The sequence below is a fragment of the Ascaphus truei genome, chromosome 2 (genome assembly GCF_040206685.1).
Source record: "Ascaphus truei isolate aAscTru1 chromosome 2, aAscTru1.hap1, whole genome shotgun sequence".
NCBI lineage: Eukaryota > Metazoa > Chordata > Amphibia > Anura > Ascaphidae > Ascaphus > Ascaphus truei.
Window position 1 is genome coordinate 21,075,157 of NC_134484.1, and position 21,119 is coordinate 21,096,275.

At 46.0% G+C, this 21,119-nt stretch overlaps 1 protein-coding gene across 1 annotated transcript; it reads right to left on the reverse strand.

Annotated features, from left to right (window-relative positions):
* Nucleotides 1-14,825: 14,825 nt before the first annotated feature.
* Nucleotides 14,826-20,840, reverse strand: CHRAC1 (chromatin accessibility complex subunit 1). The gene is made up of 4 exons (XM_075581778.1): nt 20,750-20,840; nt 20,016-20,145; nt 16,799-16,925; nt 14,826-15,895 (listed from the first exon to the last, which is right to left on the reverse strand). The coding sequence occupies exons 2-4, from the start codon at nt 20,136-20,138 to the stop codon at nt 15,708-15,710; spliced, it is 438 nt and encodes a 145-aa protein (XP_075437893.1). The 5' UTR covers nt 20,139-20,145; nt 20,750-20,840; the 3' UTR covers nt 14,826-15,707.
* Between the last annotated feature and the right edge of the window lie 279 nt (nt 20,841-21,119).

Here is a 21,119-nt window from a genome sequence, read left to right on the forward strand (position 1 = left end):
CCACCCGAATGAATAGGTTGATCAAATCCTCTAGGTCAGTAGGACGTTCCTGCGCCGCAAGATCATCCTTTAGGGGCTCCGACAGGCCCTGCCAAAATGCCGAAGATAGTGCTTCATTGTTCCTCCCCGTCTCGGCTGCAATGGTGCGGAACTCCACAGCGCACCGGGCGACGGGACGATCTGCCTGGGTTATGTGAAAGAGAGAGGAAGCTGCCGTTAAATGCCGTCCAGGTGTGTCAAAGACCCTTCGGAACTCATGGGTGAAGAGGTCGATGTCCTGTGTGATGGGAGACTGTTGTTCCCAAATGGGGGAGGCACAGGCCAGCGCCTCGTCGGAGAGAAGAGCCACGATATAGTTGACCTTAGAGCTTGAGGAGACAAAACAAGAGGGTGAGAGTTGAAATTGAATGAAACACTGATCCTTGGGGGTCTCCAGCGTAGCGGTTGGGGTCGGGATTCGGGGTTCCATTGCAGACGGAGGAGATGTAAAGACAGTTGCGGAGGAAGTTGAGGCCGTTGGCGAAGGTCCCAGACTGGAAGCTCGGGCTTGAATGGTAAGGCAATGAAGGCTCTGCTGAAGCAAATCCATCCGCCTATCATTTTGTTCCAGATAAGTTTCTAGCCTGGTGAAGAGATTAGTGTGGGAAGTCAAAGTACGCTCCACCTCAGCCGGGTCCATGTTTGTTTGGCTGAGTATAATGTCAGGTAGAGCTCACCACAAACGAGGCGGGACCGTGGTGCTGAGGTGGGAAAGGATATAACGCCGCCCACAGCCACGAGGGCACGTCTTGAGAGTAGAATGGTCTGGGTGTCCGGGTCGGGGCAGGAGAGGTACGGATGGTAGTGGGTGCTGTTAGCCAAGTCCGGGGTTAGAGAGAGAGACGTAATCGTTTTACCGTATGCCGAGTTCGGGATGCCAGAGGTGCGGAGAGTCGTATTGCCGTATGCAAAGTTCGGGATGCCAGAGGTGCGGAGAGTCTGTCACGGTAACTTATGACAAGATATAATATACACCAAATAACTGGGTTGAACTGAACACGGCTGAGATATGATAAAATATAATTTATTCCTTGAAAAAGGTGAACACACGAGATATACAAATAACAGACAAAATATACACTTACTTAAAGGGTTTGGACAAGAAAGCCATCAGGATACAGGATTGACAATTTCTTCCATAATACATATTCAGATGTAGTCATCACGAAAAGCACAAAAGACCACTGAGTATAGGACTGACACTGATTTATATGCAATTCCAGTCATAAATCAGTGGTGAGGTTGACAGTCTTACCCCAGAGTAAAACTCCTCCCACCCCAGGACGTTTAAAAACTGCTTTTCCTATCTAAATAACTTCATAACTTCAGTTCAGTAATACTTACTGGCACACGAGTCATATTAATACATTCCGGCACGCATGACGCTCCCAATGAGACTAAATATTACCGTGCAATACTAAAATGAAGAGAGATATTAATATCTGTCTCTTAGTACCTGCTAGACATCATGTGTCTGTAATCATTATTTGCGGCTCGGTCCCACGGATACACATATGTAATTTTTAGCATGTTCAGCCGAGGACATCTCATGGTATTCTTATATTTAATAAGGTCACTCATTCTGATATCTCCTTCTGTAACAGCACCCCTGGCCCCCATAAAACCCCTTGTCAAGAAATGCTTTGAAGCTGGGCCTCCTGTGTAGAGAACGTTTGTCACAGGTGCTATATTTCACACCCAATGCTCCAGACATTGCCCTTACATGTCTCTACCAGCAATATACACTCGGCCTGCAAATATGTGTTAACATACACCAAACCCCCTCTGTACTTTTCACACCCAACTTCAATCAAGCCTTTTGAAGCCCAGATATTTCTGAAAAGACACCACACATATTTGTATTTTCCTAAAACTGTAGCTCATTAACCCCTTAAGCCCCAGTGTGTGTGTGGTGCAGACACTTACATGGTGATAATACATTGTAACAGTGGAACACATATTTTCATTTTGCAGCAAGGTAAAAAACACATTACTGGACCACAGTCCAGTTAACCCCTTGCTTCCCAAGTGAGAGCAGGGGGTGGCCAAATGGGGTGTAACCCCTTTAATACCGGGCCAAACCCCCTCTCCCATGACAGAGTCGTATTTCCGTATGCCAAGTTCAGGATGCCAGAGGTACGGAGAGTCAAAGAGGAAGCCGGTTTGGTACACGAGGAAGACTGCAAAACAAGACAAAACAGGACTAGGGAGGCAGAGAGTTATGAGAACAACTGGTTCTATGCTCAGCCGACGAGTCAGTGAAAGTGCAGGATATATATAGGTGAGAGGATCCAATGACAGGGTGGCAAGGTGGGGGTGTGTGAATGTACCAGGCTGAGACAGGAGATAGGTCCAGATGAGCACCCAGGGGTGAAGCTAGAGAGGACAGGGTAATGTGCCTGCATCTGATTGCACAGTGCCGTCCAGGTAGTTGGGCCTTTAAGAGGCTAGAGCATGCATCCGTGTGTGGCCGTGCCCCCGCGCGAGTGGCCGGGTGCGCGCCCAGAGCCGGCACTATTTGGATGACGCCAGAGTGCGCCTTAGTGTGGCGGCGATCTGGCGGTCTGGAGGGAGGCAGAGAGTGCGCCGCGGGGGAACCTTGCGGAGATGCTGGTGAGTGTGGAGCACACCGAGCGCGGCGTGACTCCCCGGTTGTTACAGTCATTCCTACGTAACCCACCACCTCTCTAAACAGCAATGTCTCTAAAAATGGAAACAAGCTGATCACTCACAATTTCTCAGCTAACAAGATGCTGTGTTATCCTGGTACTGACTTGGCCAAATATGGTTATGTTTATGGAAAAGATAACCAGTTTTATCAACGACTCTTTGCCTAAATATAATCAGGTTTGGATCCCCAGGAGAGGAAATTAACTTTGAAGAACGCCTGGACACAATCTAACCACCTGTTGTTCTCCCGCTTCCGACTATACTATTGTAACAGAGTAAGCCGGGGTAGATGTCCAGTGAGGTTCAGAAGTCAAGCCGGGTCGGTACACGTAGAATCCAAACCGCAATAGAAACAAGACAGGAGCAAGGCATATCAAACGCAGGAGCTCAAGGCTACAACCAGTTATGCTCAGCAAAGCTTGGAGGTGAGAGCAGGGTATATAACTGGGACAGGAACCAATAGCCAAGGAGGCGGGGCGGAGGCGCGGCCTCTGCGGAGGCTAGGATAGGCTGCAAGAGACAAGTGGGCATTAGACAATCTTGTCACGTGAGCGTGCTGTGTGGCACACTAGAAGAGCTGCGCGTGTGCACGCTCTGTAAGCAGAGCGGGGGTGCGCGCATGCACTGGTGCCAGAGCGGAGGTCTGTGTGGCGACAGGTAAGGAGGGAACACGTCGCAAAGGACGTGTTCCCCGATTCCTTACAACTGTCTGTACTGGCTGCCTTTATGGAAACGATTTTTCATTTATGGAATAGTTCGTCCACTCCCAAAAAATTTCCCTTATTATTCTGTTTCCTTCTCTCCCCTTCTATCCTGGCTCTTCTCCTCATTCCCCTATGTTTTTCACATTTAAAAGCACCAATATCTGTATATTGCTGACTAAGACTAAACCCCATCCCTTATTTTTGTTCTCTGCCTGTTATATGATCTAAAACAGGGGGGCGCAAACTTTTTTCCCTGTGCCCCCCTGCCGGCTGTCCCCGCACTCCCGCGCCCCCCCCAACCCCAACTTACCTGCGCTCCGGCGTAATGACGTCACGTTGCCATAGCAACGTGACGTCACATGACCTCGCAGCGTCATTTTGACGCCGCGTTGCCATGGCGACGCAGGGAGGAAGCCGGCGGAGCCACTGTAAGTTAGGTTTACAGAGGCCCTGCAGCTCCCCCGGCACTTAATTTAAGTGCCTTCGGGAAGCGCGCGGGGCCTCTGTAAACCCCGCGCCCCCCGTCGGCAGTGTCGCGCCCCCCCTGGGGGTCGCGCCCCACAGTTTGCGCACCGCTGATCTAAAATACAACTTCTAAAGTAAAGTTATGACACTTTACTATCGTGTGTGGTCAAAATCCGTATGTGGATGTTGACCTAAACAAACAAGAGACAGGTAATTTGAATAGGATTTAATAACTTGCGCAAGGAAACATAATCAGTTTATTTCCTGGCAATGGTTTCGGATATAATTGCAAAATGGTTCTCGCGTTGAACATACTGGAATGGCACGCTGCTCGGAGATACAGTAAGTGCTACTTTGGCTGGTCTCATTTTTCAGGGACATATATACTCATCTTAGCACTTAATGTATTGGAAATGATATTGCAAACTGAAGAATTCTAGTGATTAAATGCAATATACTTCTAGGCAATGGTCAAGTACTATTAACCGTGACCATGCACCAGGTTGCAACCTGACCTCTGCCATTTCTGCATGTGATCACACGATGCAGCCAGGCCCCAGATGACGAAAACGGGAGGCGAGGGAGTTCCACTGGCATTTCGATCGTGCTGGCTGCTCCCTCATTGTCCCTAAAAAAAGAAGAAGTACCCATGATTCTTCCTGGGACGTCATAAGGGTCTCTTCCGTACTAGGATCCAACACCGTACAGGGCGAGTCCCTAAGGCACTGTAAAGGTTATATCAAAGTAGTTATTTACTAAATTCTACCTGCTGCAAAATGTGGGCAAAGAAAAGGCACCATATACAGTATATACAAAAAATAGGAAACCCATTACAAATCTATTTAAGTGTTTCTTGTGATGAACCTGGTGCCGTTCTTTGCACTGATTTTGGCCAAGTTTTACAGCAGTGAAACTGTTTGGTCAGTAGTAATACCCCCTACTGTATCGAAATCCTGTAACCTCTATAGTTCCTGTGTACTAAGCTGGAGTATCTGCTTACAATTAGCGCTGGATACTTTCAGCTTGTTTTTATCGTGAACACATACTGAATTTGTGGGTCAAAACCGCTGTAATCTGCCTCACCTGTATAGTTTGAACGTAGTGACTAAGAAAACTCCCAAAGGTGTCACATGTACATATTTGGTGCAGATATCACTTCATTTCCCCCTTCTCTGCCAGGGGGCTCTGCAATACGGCCTACTCATTTCCAATAGAAAGGCGCAGCATCATCAGGAGATGACCGCGGGTGCCATCTTTGAAAATCCAGGAAGGAACACCAGCAATTAAACCGCGGTTCAGCTTCAGAGGACACCCCGGTCAGAGTTCTGTAAAACATAATGGGGGGATTTCTGCTTTAAGTTCAATTGCTGTAGAAGCGAGTTGTACGTTTAAAAACGTTTAAAATAATAATAATAATAATAATAATAATGTATCTTACTTAAAATAATGTAGAGTAGTGTGATGGAATAAGGGTGCTCAAAGTGCCGCTGCTTTTAATTTAACAAAGCATACACGTTCACTTACTTTTTAAAATAAAAATCGATTTGCTTATAAAATAAACACTCCCCATTTCTATCATTGTCGTAAAGATCTTAGAATTGACGGGGTCTTCACCCTCTCCACCCCTCCCCCCGCCCAATTAAATTATTTAATTAAGGGGTTCAGTTGTCAGCATTTCACAGCTGCAAAAATGTGGCACCGGACTAATTAAAGAAAAAAATCACAATTGTTCCAGTGGACGAAAAGTTGCAGAATTCGGTGCTTGTTTTCCCCCCCAGTTTTGCAGGTGAGAGGTTTTGAAAAATGACCTATTTACGCCACAGCGGCTGTTTTTGATCAAAACTTCAACGGGTATTTTTGACTGAAAACGTCCTGGACGGGGGCGTGTATAGATTTACCCCCTAAGAGCAAAGAGGAGTATTTATGTCTTTGAAAAATAAACCCAGCTTAAGTAGCACTTAACTGAGCCTCTCAGCAGCGCCCCCTTTCAGTAAGCTCAGGTACTGAACCATTTTAATATTACATCTGAAACCGATGCCGGGAACAGAATGTAACTACTTAATTGCCAGAGAGATGACAACTAGATTGGTCATCACTTGAGTCTAGGCGCAAAGTTCACCTTTCCTGTCGTGCCTTCAAATACTTTCTGGGCAAGCTACCCATCTATCTGAACAAGCTCCTCACCCCTACCACATGCAGCACTTATCACCTGAGATCCGACTCCAAAAGACTGTTCATGGTCCCAAGGTTCAACAAAGTATCCGGCCGCTCCTCCTTCTCTTTCCGTGCACCCCAAAACTGGAGCAACCTACCGGAAACTTTCACAGACGCCACCTGTCTAAGTTCTTTCAAAACTAAAGCTGTCTCACATTTTAATCTGGTCTGTTACATACGCCTATAATATATATTTTCTTTAACTGTGCATGCAATGTCTTGTATATAATGTATACCCTGTTCACTTATGTATCTGTATTTGTAACCATGTATTATTTGTCTTACCTCTATGCCCAGGACATACTTGAAAACGAGAGGTAACTCTCAATGTATTACTTCCTGGTAAGACATTTTATAAATAAATAAATGACGTAATGTGTTTGTTACGCCGGAGTAGCCCGCAGACCAGACCTGTCCCTAGAACTGAGGTGGCAGGTATGAATACACACACCGACAGAGCGAGGGACGTGTATGGGTTGTGGTATTAGATGGTGCCAGGCCAGATGGGAAGTATTGCGTGAATACTTGCCGGTACCGTTATTTCCAAGAGAATGGTCGTTGCCGTTGCCGAGATCAGGGGTCGGAGAAGTATGGAAGGATCGAGATGAGTGCCGAGGTCGAAGGGAGCCAGAAGGTACGTAAACAGGAACAATCCGAAGTCGAGAGCCAAAGGGGATAGTCTGCCAAGCCGCGTCAAAACTGAGAGAATCAAAGAACAAGCACTGTGAAACACCCATACAAAAACTATGATGAGCGAGGAAGCACAGTACAGAGAGGGTATATAAAGCTGGAACAGCCAACCAGGAGAGGGGGCGTGCCTGGAGGCCAGGGAGCTTCAGCGCATTGGATGCTGTTCTTAGAGCCCAGATGACACTCAGCAAGAGCCAGATTGCAACCGTGCGGTGTTTGGGGGCAGAGCCTGAGCGGGGATAAGTTCAGGTACTGTTGTGTGTGCACTGTAAGTCCGACGTGCGCATGAGAGGAAGCAACGAGGGGTGTGCACAGGGCGGCGATTCCGCGCCGACGGCTGCGGCGCAGAGCGTGGAGGAAGTACCTTGTGGAGCATCCCACCATGCCGAGGGGTAAGGGATGCAGCTGAAGGGGGCTTGCGTGGTTGTAGTGGAAGGGTCTGAGCAGTGTAAGGAGAGAGCCGTGAGCACCACCTGTGGCGCTGTGTGCTCACATTCCTAACAGTGTTACAGGAAGCTCTCCGGGTGTGAAAGGGGAGGCCAACTCCAGTCCTCAAGGGCAACCAACAGGTCAGATTTTAAGGCTATCCCTGCTTCAGCACAGGTGGCTCAGTCAACAACTGAGCTAACTGTGCTGAAGCAGGGATAGCCTGAAAACTTGACGTGTCTGTGGTGTAACGGATGCTCGACACAAACTGGACAGGACCGCGAGGCCGAAAGCGGGGATTAGAAAACACTGAGGTCACGACCGGTGTGCAGGTTCGTAGTAGTGGATAGCCGGGTCAGGGTAGGAGAATGTAAGATCACGGGAGTCAAGCCGAGGTCCAGGGTTGGAGAGATACGGATCGTGGGGGTCACTTTAGCTGGGTCGAGGGTAGGAGAGAGCAGAATGGTCGAGAGTAAGTCCAGGTCGAGGGTAGGAGGCAGCAGCGAAGTCCAATGTAAACGAGGCAAGGCAGGGTGAGACAACGCAGGGTGCTTGTGACCAGCTAACGTCACAAGGTTTATGCTCAGCAACTTCCTGGTGAAAGGGCTGAGCCTAAATAGGAGGACCGGCGAATCAGACGCTGGCATGCTCCTGCAGGCAGGAGAGAAGCTGGAACCAATCAGGCGACTGAACCTTGGTGGGGGCGGAGCCTGCGACAGATCCTTACAGGGGAGCTTTGGAGGACTGCAGTTGGTCACTCCTGGTCTACAATCATAACAGCTATTCACATATTATGAAGTGGGATTTTCTGGTGATAATGCAGGTTATCAAACTTTTTAGTGCCAGAAAGGCCAGTGAGCCCAGCTGAACAGCTTTAAAATGCACATGCGTACAGTATGTCTCACTCGGGAACCTAATGATTAGGAATAAGACGGGTATGTCCCCATTTGGGAGAAGTCACAATACAATTTATACCAAACATCCTTTTTTTTTTTTTTTTTACTCGAGACAAAAGTATCACCTGATTTATCCAAGCAGTTTGCAGCTATGAGACTTTGATAAATAACGCCAAATACTTTGTATCTCAACAGTAATGTCATTGTTACCTTCTATGAGGTCCAAAGGCACCTAATTAATGGCCATAGAGCTTCATGAATATTGGATTATTGCCATGGTCTTGACGGGTTTGAAATGCAAATGCATGGGTAATATTTAATGCCACCATCATTTTGTCTGTCCCCTAAAATAAGTTGCTTCAGTTTTCCAACCTAGTTTGTTTTAATAATTCAAATAACATTGTGTTTGGCCCAGATTCTCAGAACTCTATCATTGACTTGAACCAAAGTAAATTGTGCTATCTTCAAAGACCAGTGTTAAGTTCTGTGTTCAGCCATAATGAGCCTTTGTGTTAACTGTGACAGCTGTTAGTATTAATGAATTTCCTCTATACATATATATATATATATAACAGGGCCACTGACGGGGTGAGAGCCGGGACATGTTTCTCGGGCCAGGCGGAAACAGGGAAGAGGCCAAAGCTGGAAGGTCAGGCACAATTTCAATGTCGAGCCACTGGGGCCTCCTTATGCCGCAAGGCCTAAGCCTTCCTCTGATGCAGGCCCCTCTCTCGCCAAACTCTCCCCGGTGGACCTGGCCGGTGGTGTAGATCGGGCCCATCTTCCACATCCGGCTCTGAGGGGGCTCATCCTCCCCTCCGCAGCGAGGCCTTTTGTCAGTGGTGGACCCCCAGGTAAAATTATTAGATGGGGTTTGAGTGAAAGTAGGGGGTGAGAGAGAAAGGGTAGAGTCAGAGAGAGGGGGGGTGGGTGGGATGTGAGAGGGAGAGAGGTGAGTGATAGAGAGAGGGGTGAGTAAGAGGGGAAGAGAGAGAGGGGGTGAGAGAGTGAAGGGGGGCAAAGTGAGTGAGAGATGGAGGAGAGATACAGAGAGGTTGATTGAGGGGGAGTGTGAAAATAAAGAGGGGGGAAAGTGAGAGAGGGAGTGTAAGAGAAAGGGAGGGGGACTTTCATGTTCTTTTCCTTGTCTTGCGCTCCCCTACTCTGTTTCTACTATTAATCTAAGGATCGTGCGAGATTCTACATCGGGTTGAGCTGCGACAAACTTCTCGGGACAGTATTGTACAATACAGTATGTACTTTTTATTTCATGGCATTATTACGTTTCCATTATGTTACATTAATCATACCCATAGACACTCTACTTTGGGAAGTGCCCCAGTTTTTTCTTATACTTTCAGGTTCGCCAGCAGGGTCGGAGCACCGGGAAGCACTGTTTGCAGAACTGATAGTTAACACAGGAATATAACAAGTTAGGTTACAATGTAACTCATTTAAATATACTTTGCATATCCACATTAGTATATATCCCAGGTATCTCAGGTGTGCTCCACTTTGTGCCCAGGTGTCTCCCCACATGTCTACAGTTGTCTTTGGGGTGGTATATACAGCACTTGTGAATCTGGCAAATAAGAACTCTCTCCTCTCTCTCCTAATAATACCTTTTATCCAAGAGTTCTGAAACCTCTTCTTACTGTGCACCTCTTTCATGTTAATATTTATTGGAAGAATCACTATACGTGCACTTAGCTCTGTTCATCAATATATTAAAATGTATTGACAGGGCTTTTTGTCCGGGATCTCACAGGAAATGAGTTCTGGCACCTGTTTTAGAGAGCGATAAAATACTCCATAAAGTTATTCTGAAATGATTAAAGATGCTTGTATTATACATTTTAGAAGGAGTTCAGTGGGATTTCTCCCACAATTCTTTATGGAAAGGTGGACGACATAGGGTAGTTTAAAAATAAATAAAATTTTGCTTGCCTGGTTTCCACCACCCTTTTCCCATATAAAAACTAATACAAATTAAAAAAAGATATACCGGATCTACAAATTAGCCTTCGATGTTAACAGGAAAGTCATGATTTTCCTCAGCGGTCTCAAGGGAATTTTGGAGAGCTTCACTGACCACCACTAAGGGTTTTTAAGACCAAGTCCTCAAGGACCCCCAATAAATCAGGCATTAAGGATATCCCAGCTTCTGCACAGGTGGCTCAACCAGTGGCCCAGTCTTTGATTGAGCCACTGATTGAACCGCCTGTGCTGAAGCTGGCCTGATTTTTTTTGGGGGGGGGAGGTGGCCTTGAGTACTGAAGTTGAGCACCCTTGTTATAGACCAAAGTCTGAGGATTCCTGCCTTACATGTGATACTTCTTCACAGATGAGGCTTTGAAGACCTCTCATGTCTCTTCTACAGGTGTGTCTACTTGTAATCTGAAATGTGTTCAGTGCTACTCTTAGGTTTAATCGTTTTAATGACCTTGAAAATTACAGATACACATTTGAACTCTCTTTGCAAATATATGCAGATTTGAATTTATTTTTTATAATGTTTTTATTGTTTTACAGTAGCGTAATATTTGTGTCACAGGTGCTTAGAGATATATGACGTATGATAACATATCACAGTGTACTATGGTTCACATAGTAGAGTATTTTAGTTATAACGTGTGTATAGTTTATGCCATCGGTCCAAGAGGATGAGGCCAAGGTAACCTCTACTTTGACTATGTTGACTATGAGCTAATCTAATGTAAGGAATCGGGGAACACGTCCCCTGCGGCGCGCTCCCTCCTTACCTTCCACTGCACAGCCTCCTGCTGCAAGGATTCTCAGGGCACGCCCCCTGCGGCGTGCATCCTCTTTGCCCCCCTGCTGTGCAACCTCCCGCGCACCTTACAGACCGCGCGTGCCCCACAGAGGGCTTTCAGGAATCCCATGGAGCTTGACTCCGCCCCTCCGCTTGTGACACGTGGCTGCCCCACGCGGCGCGCACATGACGCGCGTGCACCGTTCTCCAGCTGCGCAGCAACTCTGCTCACCCTCACCTGTCTCCTGCACCGTTCACAGCCTATCCCTGCCTCCGTATACACACACCTCTGCTCCTCCCCTGTCTCATTGGTTCCCTCCTGGTATATATGCTCAGCTAGTGCATTCACACTTTGGCTGAGCATAGTGATAGGTGACCTTGTGTTCCCACTTCCCTGTGCCTGGCTTGTTCCTGTATCCTGCTTAATCTTGTTGTTGCTTGTCTCACTGAGTACCGACCTGGCTAGACTTTGGACCATTCCCTGGATTACTAAACCCGGCTTGCCTCTGACCTTCCGTTACTCTCCATCGCTGACCACAGCTAACGGACACCTGACTACTCTTCTGGCTCCGACCCTAGACCACGGCACTCCAGACTTCAACTACCCACCTGGCACCTACCTACAACGTTGGCAAGTACTACAACTAACCCACTCTCTCTAATCCAGACCCAGCTATCTTGACTATCCACCCTCCAGACGTGCCTCTGCTGCTGTGGGTGTGCAGTTTCTTACTTCCCCACCTCAGTACCGGGGTCCCACCTTGTTCGTGGTGAGCGCAAGCGTTACATCTAACTTGTGGTTTGCAAGAACATATGGGCAAAAGGAAATCTGGGGTCGTTAATATAGCTGCTTCATCGCTCCAGTGTCTTGTGAAACATTGTGCCAGTGTCGGTCAGGAGACTCGTAAGTTGTTCCATCTGGTACACACGCCAGATGGTCTGTCAGACTGTTGGGATTTTTTGCTTGTTCCATAGTTTGGCGATCGTGGTTGTAAATATGTGGACTTACAGCTTGCTTATGCCCTGAATTGGTTTGTTTAGAAGAGTGGTACCGTTAGCTCCAAGTGCTTCAGCTACCAACTTGTTAATTTTGTGATCTTAGAGCACGGCCACCACATACGAAAGAAATCACCTCGTTGTCCGCATCCTCTTGTCCAAAGGTGGGGAAGACCCTGGGAACATTACGGAAAGCCTAATCGGGGTGAGATGCCATCTCATAAGAAGCTTATACGCATTTTCTCGAATGACTGTTCATATTGAGCTTTTAGTAATAGCTTCATAAATGTCGTTTCAGTCATTATCCCGAACATAAGCCAGGTTTGTCTCCCACTGGTTAACGTGTTTACATTTGTCCTCGTCCCCACAGGAGAGGAATGAATGTAACTACTTGGGATGTTTTTATATCTCAGTGGGGTATCTCTAATTTTTGAAGTTATTAGTCATAGACATACTATAAAATGTCAGTAAAAATGTTGGATCAATTCCAGGTGAAGAATAATTTTAGTAATTAACTTAACTGAAAGTATTGTATCACAATGTAACATTAAGTACAGAATTCTGTTAAAGATAAGATACAGTGTAAAAGTAATTTATATGTACTAACAATATAATTATATTTTCCCAAGAATGCAACAATGTAACAGATAAATGTTTACAGAAGTATTGAAGTGCTTTTCTTTCTGCGCTTGTTTTTCTAGATGATTTTAATGGTTAATAGGGTAGTATATCCCTTACTATTTGCTAAAGTCTCATTTAATGCCATAAATATGTATATAGATATAAGAATTATAAAATAATAACAACATTGAAAAATAGGATGTATATCTCAATATAATCTGTACTATAATCCCTACACTCACACACATTTTTAACTCCTCCCTCTACTCTGGAACCTTTCCCTCCTCCCTCAAACATGCAACAGTCATACCATTACTCAAAAACAGCAAGCTTGACCCTACCTGTCTTTCTAACTATCGGCCTGCCTCCCTCCTGTCTTTTGCCTCTAAACTCCTTGAACGTCTTGTATTCTCTCGTTTGCTCCATTTTCTCAACACCCATTCTCTCCTAGACCCTCTACAATCTCACTCCACTGAAACAGCCCTCACTAAAATAACTAATGACCTCCATGCTGCCAAAGACAGAGGTCATTACACTCTGCTCATATTACTTGACCTCTCTGCAGCATTTGATACTGTGGACCACCCTCTTCTCCTTCACATTCTCCATACTCTTGGTATTCATAACAAAGCTCTATCCTGGATCTCCTCCTACCTCTCCCATCGTACTTTCAGTGTCTCTTCTGCTAACACCTCCTCCTCTATTGATCTCTCTGTGGGGTTACCCCAGGGCTCTGTCTGGGACTTCTTCTCTTTTCTCTCTACACACTCTCTCTAGGTGACCTAATCACATCTCTTTGGTTAAAATATCACCTCTATGCTGACGACACACATTTACTTTTCAACACCCGACCTTACACCTGCTGCACTGACCAAAGTTTCTGAATGTCTCTCTGCGATATAATCCTGGAATATCTCTCCGCTGCCTTAAACTTAACATGTCAAAAACAGAGCTCCTCATATTTCATCCCAAACCTGGCCCACTACCTCCTTCCAGATTACTGTTGGAAGTACGATCATTCAACCAGTAGCCCAAGCACGCTGCTTAGGGGTCACACTCGACTCCTCTCTCACATTCAGAACGTTTCTAAAACCTGACGCTTTTTTCTCCGCAATATCACAAATATACGCCCGTTTCTCTGGTGCTCGACTGCTAAAACTCTGACTCAGGCCCTCATTCTCTCCCGTCTTGATTACTGTAACCTCCTGCTGTCCGGTTTTCCTGCCTCTCACCTCTCTCCCCTACAATCTATCCTAAACGCTGCTGCCAAAATCACTGTACTCTTTCCTAAATCTGTCTCCGCGTCTCCCCTCCTGAAATCCCTCTCCTGGCTTCCGAACAAATCCCGTATCACACACTCAATTCTCCTCCTCACTTTTAAAGCTTTACACTCTTCTACCCCTCCTTACATCTCAGCCCTAATTTCTCGTTATGTACCATCCTGACTCTTGCGTTCTTCTCAAGGATGTCTTCTTTCTACCCCATTTGTATCTAAAGCCCTCTCCCGCCTTGAACCTTTCTCACTTACTGCCCCGCACCTCTGGAATGCTCTTCCCCTCAATATCCGACTAGCACCCTCTCTATCCACCTTTAAAACCCACCTTAAGACACACTTGCTTAAAGAAGCATATGAATAGCACTGTGGATTATACTGGACACGATACATAAAGCTTGGCCCCTTGCAGACGCACTTACCAGAATTCCCTCCTACTGTCTCTGTACGTTCTCCCTACCTACCAATTAGACTGTAAGCTCCTCAGAGCAGGGACTCATTTTTCTTAATGTTACTTTTATGTCTGAAGCACTTATTCCCATGATCTGTTATTTATTTGATTACCACGTGTATTACTACTGTAAAGCGCTATGTACATTAATGGCGCTATATAAATAAAGACATACAATACAATATTCCTTTCAATGGGAAATGTTTTTCTTGACTATTTTGTTTTTTGTCCTAATGTTGCAGCCAGACTTTGATAAATGACCCCCCTCCCCACACCCCTCATTGAGTCTCTGTGGAAGCCTTACAGCCAAGTACAGCTTTCCTCATCTAAATACCCCATTTTTAACCTATTTAAAAGCTCATTATAATGACCAAATCACAATCCTACACTAAATAAATAAAATCTCACCATCTACCGACTTAAGTTTAGTTTTTGGAGTTTTCCCCAGTAGACGCTGGCCCTTATTTACTAAACCATCTTCTGCTATAAAAGACGCCACCTCGCGCTGGAAAACGCCTTACATCTGAAAAAGCCATAATATGACTTCCAGTTAGGAAGGAAGTTTAGGAGACATCTACAGACATAAAATAAATTACTTATAAAAAGGTAACGGGATTTATTTTTTATAAGAGGATTGCAGCTCAAAAAAAAGAAAGAAAAGAAAAGCGGAATAGTTTTGGAAACTTGCAGATACAGAGAGAATACGGAGTAACAGAATAAGCTGTGACCAGACACTCATGTGAAGTGAAGCATAAAATTTGTTATTTCTTATGGATGGCTTGATCAATTGACAAATAACTCGGTAACTTCCGTCCCTCTATAGAACTACTCTCAGAATCCTGAGTGGTCAGAAGTGGTTCTCGTTATGTTAATAACGGATTCATGAATGTAAAATGCTGATATTTCATAGAAAATCTAATAGGCTTTTAGCTCCCACAAGGAGTGTTCGAGGCGATAGATATAAATTAAAAGTACATAAAGCAGCATCCCCTTTTTTACGCTATAAGGGAAATGATATTGCTGGAATTTGAGATGGCTATTGAAATGTTCACTTTAAAAAATACATCAAATTATGCACATAAACTATACATATTCAATAAATAACTCTGTTTTTGATGGCATCGCTTATCTAGTTTTAACCTAATAAATACCACTGTAATTAGTTCAATTAAGTCCTATGCTGATTTTGTAGTGTTTGAGGACACCAATAATGTGATTCAGGAGTCCTATCAAACCAGAAGAAAAACTTTCCCCTGGAAATCATATTCAGCGTCACTTTATGCATTTTCAGTAAATAGGCCGTGAGCATGAATCATTGCTTTCACATACCTTTTTTTTTTTAAATATACTTTATAACCTAAACACAAGACATTAGCAGTTGTAAAAAGATATACAAAAATAATTCTGTAATTGGAAAAAGAAAACCATATGAAACATGTCCTGTAGAACCATATACAAAAAAAATACACCAGGGTCCAAGGATGAGGGATTAATGTTCATCATCATCCTCCTCCTCGTCGTCATCATCATCATCATCATCATCCTCCTCGTCGTCGTCATCATCATCATCATCATCCTCCTCCTCCTCGTCGTCGTCGTCATCGTCATCGTCACCATTCTCCGCTTTCTGTAACATTTTCAGGTACTCACTGGCTAAGATTTTCTTTGGTAGTATATCTTGAAGGAGAAAACAAAAAGGATAACAGAACTGGAGGACCACCAACGTTCGTGTACAGTTGCCTACATTCATTGCTTGGTCACCATGGTAGATGTCAGGGGCGGATTGTACATACCTACCGGCCGTGGCAATTCTTTGAAGAGCCACCCACCTCGTGCAACATCACGTTTTCACGGCAACACGTCACGTTGTCGTCATGACAACGTGACACTGTAGGAGGTCGGCCGCCCCGGTCGGTAAAGGTAAGACCCGCCCTCTCACTCCAACGCAAAGGAGCGATCCTGCGCCGGTTTGGGTACTCTGCAGCTCCCTCCTCCGTTCGGGCGGAACTTGGAACATGGCGCCGACAGGAAGAGGGAGAGTATGGCACCGACACCGATCATCCAATAAAGCAATCCGCGCATTGTAGACGTCCTCCATGACATCTCCCATTGTTTGGGTAACCGTAAATCATTGTGTATTACAAATCCCAGACCGATTTACTTTTCGATGGCTGTTAGCATAACACATTTCTCCACGTATTGGGTCCCCCTATGACACACAACATTTTTTGCACTACTTAGCTTCGGTTTCTGGTTGCCACATTAGGCCAAACCTAATGATATTCCTAATTTTGCAATCCTTGAGGATTCAGCATTGATGCAGATCATAGTGAAATCTGTAAAGGGACATAAGCTAACAAAGATAGTACGGAGTACATGGGCTGGAAGTGGTACTGATCCAGCTGCTCAAGCTCAGTTCTACCAAGAGAACAGCTTAACGTTCTTAACCAATTAGCCGACAATTTACATGGGTATATATTGCCCGTAAACCATATCAGGTTAACAGTCGTGGAGGACAGAATCCGAGTACCACTGTCCTTCACCACAATATGGACATTCTTGTACGTTTTACCAACCTACCAGCAAGAAACTGAAATGTTTCCGATTCCTCTGCAGTGTTTGACAAGTCGTCGTAGGTCAGAGTGTTTGAATCTTTGCCACTTCCGTGCTTGTAAGAATATGAAGCTAGATAGGCAACAAAAAGTTCCTGCACAGAGAAAGGAAGGGAACATAAGGTTGCAGAGAAATTCATGCTTCTTCCTCATTGAAATAAAGCCCGGAGGCTCTGAATGTAACACCAATTTATCACTTCATATAACAACCAACATTTCAGTCTTATAGACAAATCTTCCTCATCTGCAGTGCATCAACTCATAGGAGTGAGAAAAATTATGGATAGTTGCATGAAGCTATATTGAAGGTTTAGTTTAAGGGTGGACAACTCCAGTCCTCAACGGAATGGGATATTTGACCAATCACCACTAACCCGGCGCCAGAGCTACTCACCGCAGGTCACCTCGCCGCCTTCCATCTTGTCCTTGGATCTCCCCAGCTGCAGGTAACCTCACACGGCCGCCGTTCCCACTACATTTGTGAGCGCGCCAGTGCGTGCGCACCAACAGGACACTCAGTGCGGCAAATTTTAAAATGTGTCCTAGCTTCAGGCAGTCGCGTGAATGTCATGCTGGTGCGCACGCACAGGCGCGCTCACACATGCAGTTGGAGCAGCGGCCGTGCGAGGTGCCCTGCGGCTAGGGGCATTTGAAGATGGCGGATGGCGGCGAGGTGACCGGCGGCAAAGCGACCTGTGTTGAGCAGTTCTGGCGGCGGAGCACCGGTTTGCGATTTGGTCACGGTCAAAACGGCCGAGGCCAAACATCCTAGATCGGTCCTCAAGGGTCACCAACAGGTCAGGTTAAGGATATCGCTGCTTCAGCATACGTGGCTCTAATGACAGCCACCTGTGCTGAAGCAGGGATATCCTGAAAACCTGACCTGTTGGTGGCCCATGTGGACTGCTGTTGTCCACCCCTGGTTTAGTCCAACTTAGTCAGTTCACAAAATGGTCTATTTGACCTTACTTTATAGCCAGATCCAGTTTGAATCCTGAGATTCCCCTTCCCTTCTCCCGCTCCTCCCTTTTCACATATAGCGCACATTGCGTTTGACCTACACCCCTTGGGGGTTTGTGTTCTTTTCATGATTAAATTAGTTTGGCTTGCTCCTTTTTCCACTGTCACTTATTTATGAGTGCTGGGAACATTGTTTTGTGTTTATTGATTGTGTGGAGGAAATAGGGTTCCTCCTTATTCCACGTTGCACCATTTGTATCTAAGTTTAAGCCCCTTTGAGTGCTGTCTATTTTTTGTTTTGGTATATTCTGTAGTACTTGTTACGGTGCACGATTCCATTACAGTTCCAGTCAAGAGATTCCTCCAGGTAACAGGCCGGGTAACCTTTCCGCTCACCCACAAGGAGAAACAAGAGGGAGACCTTGTAATACTGGAGCGCTTTAATTATTTCACTGATAACCCATAACCATCTTCACACAAGTCTTTCTATGCACATCCTCTTTCTTATTGTCTGTAACTGACCGCTCAAAACCCTTGTCTTTCTAACCAAGAACACGCTGGGTTTGCCTGGGCAGCTTTCTCTCTCTCAGGTGATCCCCGAGTAGTCACTTGACCATTTGCCACACACAAAGCCGGACACTGTTTGAGGTATTACACATGTGCATTTAACCCCTTTGCAGGCAAAGCGGTCTGCATGTATGGAGGTGAATGGGTCAAGTTAGTCTTTCAGGACTCACATTTGCAAAGCAGGGAAACATAATGGAGTTGCCAATGAGATAGAAGGTATGGTTAGGTGCTGCTCTTTGCCCCAACTATGGGATACCTGTAACGTGGAGTTGGGCAACATAATATGAAGGGCCGATAAGAAGTGGCATGTCCCCCAATTCCCAGCCAACCTGAACTCATGGCGGACGCTGTGCAGACATATCTATTTCTGAACACGTTATCTACGCACATCGCTTCCCACTTCTTCTAATCTATTAGCTGCCTATCTCTCGCTTTACCCCCACGCACCCATTAACTGCTCCTCTCTCTTTACCCCCACGCACCCATTAACTGCTCCTCTCTCTTTACCCCCACGCACCCATTAACTGCTCCTCTCTCTTTACCCCCACGCACCCATTAACCGCTCCTCTCTCTTTACCCCCACGCACCCATTAACCGCTCCTCTCTCTTTACCCCCACGCACCCATTAACTGCTCCTCTCTCTTTAACCCCACGCACCCATTAACTGCTCCTCTCTCTTTACCCCCACGCACCCATTAACTGCTCCTCTCTCTTTACCCCCACGCACCCATTAACTGCTCCTCTCTCTTTAACCCCACGCACCCATTAACTGCTCCTCTCTCTTTACCCCCCTGCACCCATTAACTGCTCCTCTCTCTTTACCCCCACGCACCCATTAACCGCTCCTCTCTCTTTACCCCCTCGCACCCATTAACCGCTCCTCTCTCTTTACCCCCACGCACCCATTAACCGCTCCTCTCTCTTTACCCCCACGCACCATTAACTGCTCCTCTCTCTTTAACCCCACGCACCCATTAACTGCTCCTCTCTCATTACCCCCTCGCACCCATTAACTGCTCCTCTCTCTTTATCCCCACGCACCCATTAACTGCTCCTCTCTCTTTACCCCCACGCACCCATTAACTGTTCCTCTCTCTTTACCCCCCGGCACCCATTAACTGTTCCTCTCTCTTTACCCCTCGGCACCCATTAACTGCTCCTCTCTCTTTACCCCCTCGCACCCATTAACTGCTCCTCTCTCTTTACCCCCTCGCACCCATTAACTGCTCCTCTCTCTTTACCCCCTCGCACCCATTAACTGCTCCTCTCTCTTTAACCCCTCGCACCCATTAACTGCCCCTCTCTCTTTACCCCCACGCATCCATTAACTGTCCCTCTCTCTATACCCCCCACACCCATTAACTGCCCCTCTCTCTATACCCCTATGCACCCATTACCTGCTCCTCTTTACCCCCACGCACCAATTGCCCCTCTCTTTACCCCACGCACCCATTAACTGTCCTTTTACCCCCATGCACCCATTAATAGCCCCTCTCTTAACCCTCACGCACCCATTAACTGCCCCTCTCTCTATTACCCCCACGCACCCATTAGCTGCCCCTCTCTCTATTACCCCCACGCACCCATTAGCTGCCCCTCTCTCTGCAGCTGCCCTCATTACCTGCCTAACACCACCCTCCTCCGCCTCCCGTCCTCACCGTGGCCTTGGCGGTCAGCACCAGCGCGTCCTGGTTGATGCAGGACACGTCGGGCGAGCTCTTCATGATCACCTTGATCCGGGACATTGGCAGCGACACCAACCTGCTTTCCGTGCCCGCCATCTTCCGCCTGTGCGCGATGGAGCGGGAACAATAAAGTTATTTAAAAAAAAACAAAAAAACAAAAGACGTGTGACTGCAATAGAACTACAACTCCCGTGATCCTCTAATCCCGGCTGGAACTGCTACTGCAGTACTGTATCCATTTCTATCAGCCTGTTTAACCACGTGGCCTCCATGCAAGTTGTATCGTTGCACAAAGAGAAATCTAAAAAAGATATTTCTAATAAAAAAAATGTCCGAGAAAATATATATATATATTTAAAAAAATAATAATAATAATTTAAATAATGTTTACTCTTTAAAATGTGTAACTATATACAGATTTACAAAGCGCCCTCTGATTTTACTGTTTGTTACTGTGCTTGTGCAAGTCTGGAAAAGGATCCAAACCCACATTTATTCTGGCAAAACAGTTTAAAAAAGTGCAATTATTTTTATACTCTTAAAGCTGTCTCTCTAAACAAATTAAAAAAAAAAAAAATATATATATATATATATATATATATATATATATATATGAAAGAAAAAGAGAAAAAAACAGGCGCACACCTAGTGCATTAAAGTAAAACAAACAATTTATGGAACATTAAAAAAGACAAATGCCCACTCACAAGTCAAACGGTAAAATAAAGCAGTTATGAGATTGGCTCTCATATGCCAGCAGTAGCGTCCGGATCAGCAATGGAGACCTGTCCTACACGTGTGGCTCAGTCTCCTTCACCGGAAGTGACGTCCTCCCGGTCGTGTGCCCCGCAATAGGAAATCCCTCCGGGAACCACAGCCTGTGCCCTAGCTTGCTTGCGTCTGGCTGCTGCACTACCAGGAGTGGTAAGGATGTGTCCGCTTTTCTTGTCTGGCTCGCCGCTCTCACACTGCAATCCAAGTAGTCCGCGATAGCTGCATTCAGTGGGAAAGTGCCTCCTCCGTCTTAGCCACGCCCAACGCGTTTCGTCATCAAAGATGACTTCTTCAGGGGTGCCC

Excerpts from the sequence above, each read along its gene's own strand:
- CHRAC1 (XM_075581778.1), bottom strand. The coding sequence starts at position 20,138 with ATGGCGGGCACGGAAAGCAGGTTGGTGTCGCTGCCAATGTCCCGGATC. Across the intron at positions 16,926-20,015 it reads TGCTGACCGCCAAGGCCACG|GAACTTTTTGTTGCCTATCT; the intron begins GTGAGGACGGGA and ends TTCTCTGTGCAG. Across the intron at positions 15,896-16,798 it reads AACATTTCAGTTTCTTGCTG|ATATACTACCAAAGAAAATC; the intron begins GTAGGTTGGTAA and ends TTCTCCTTCAAG.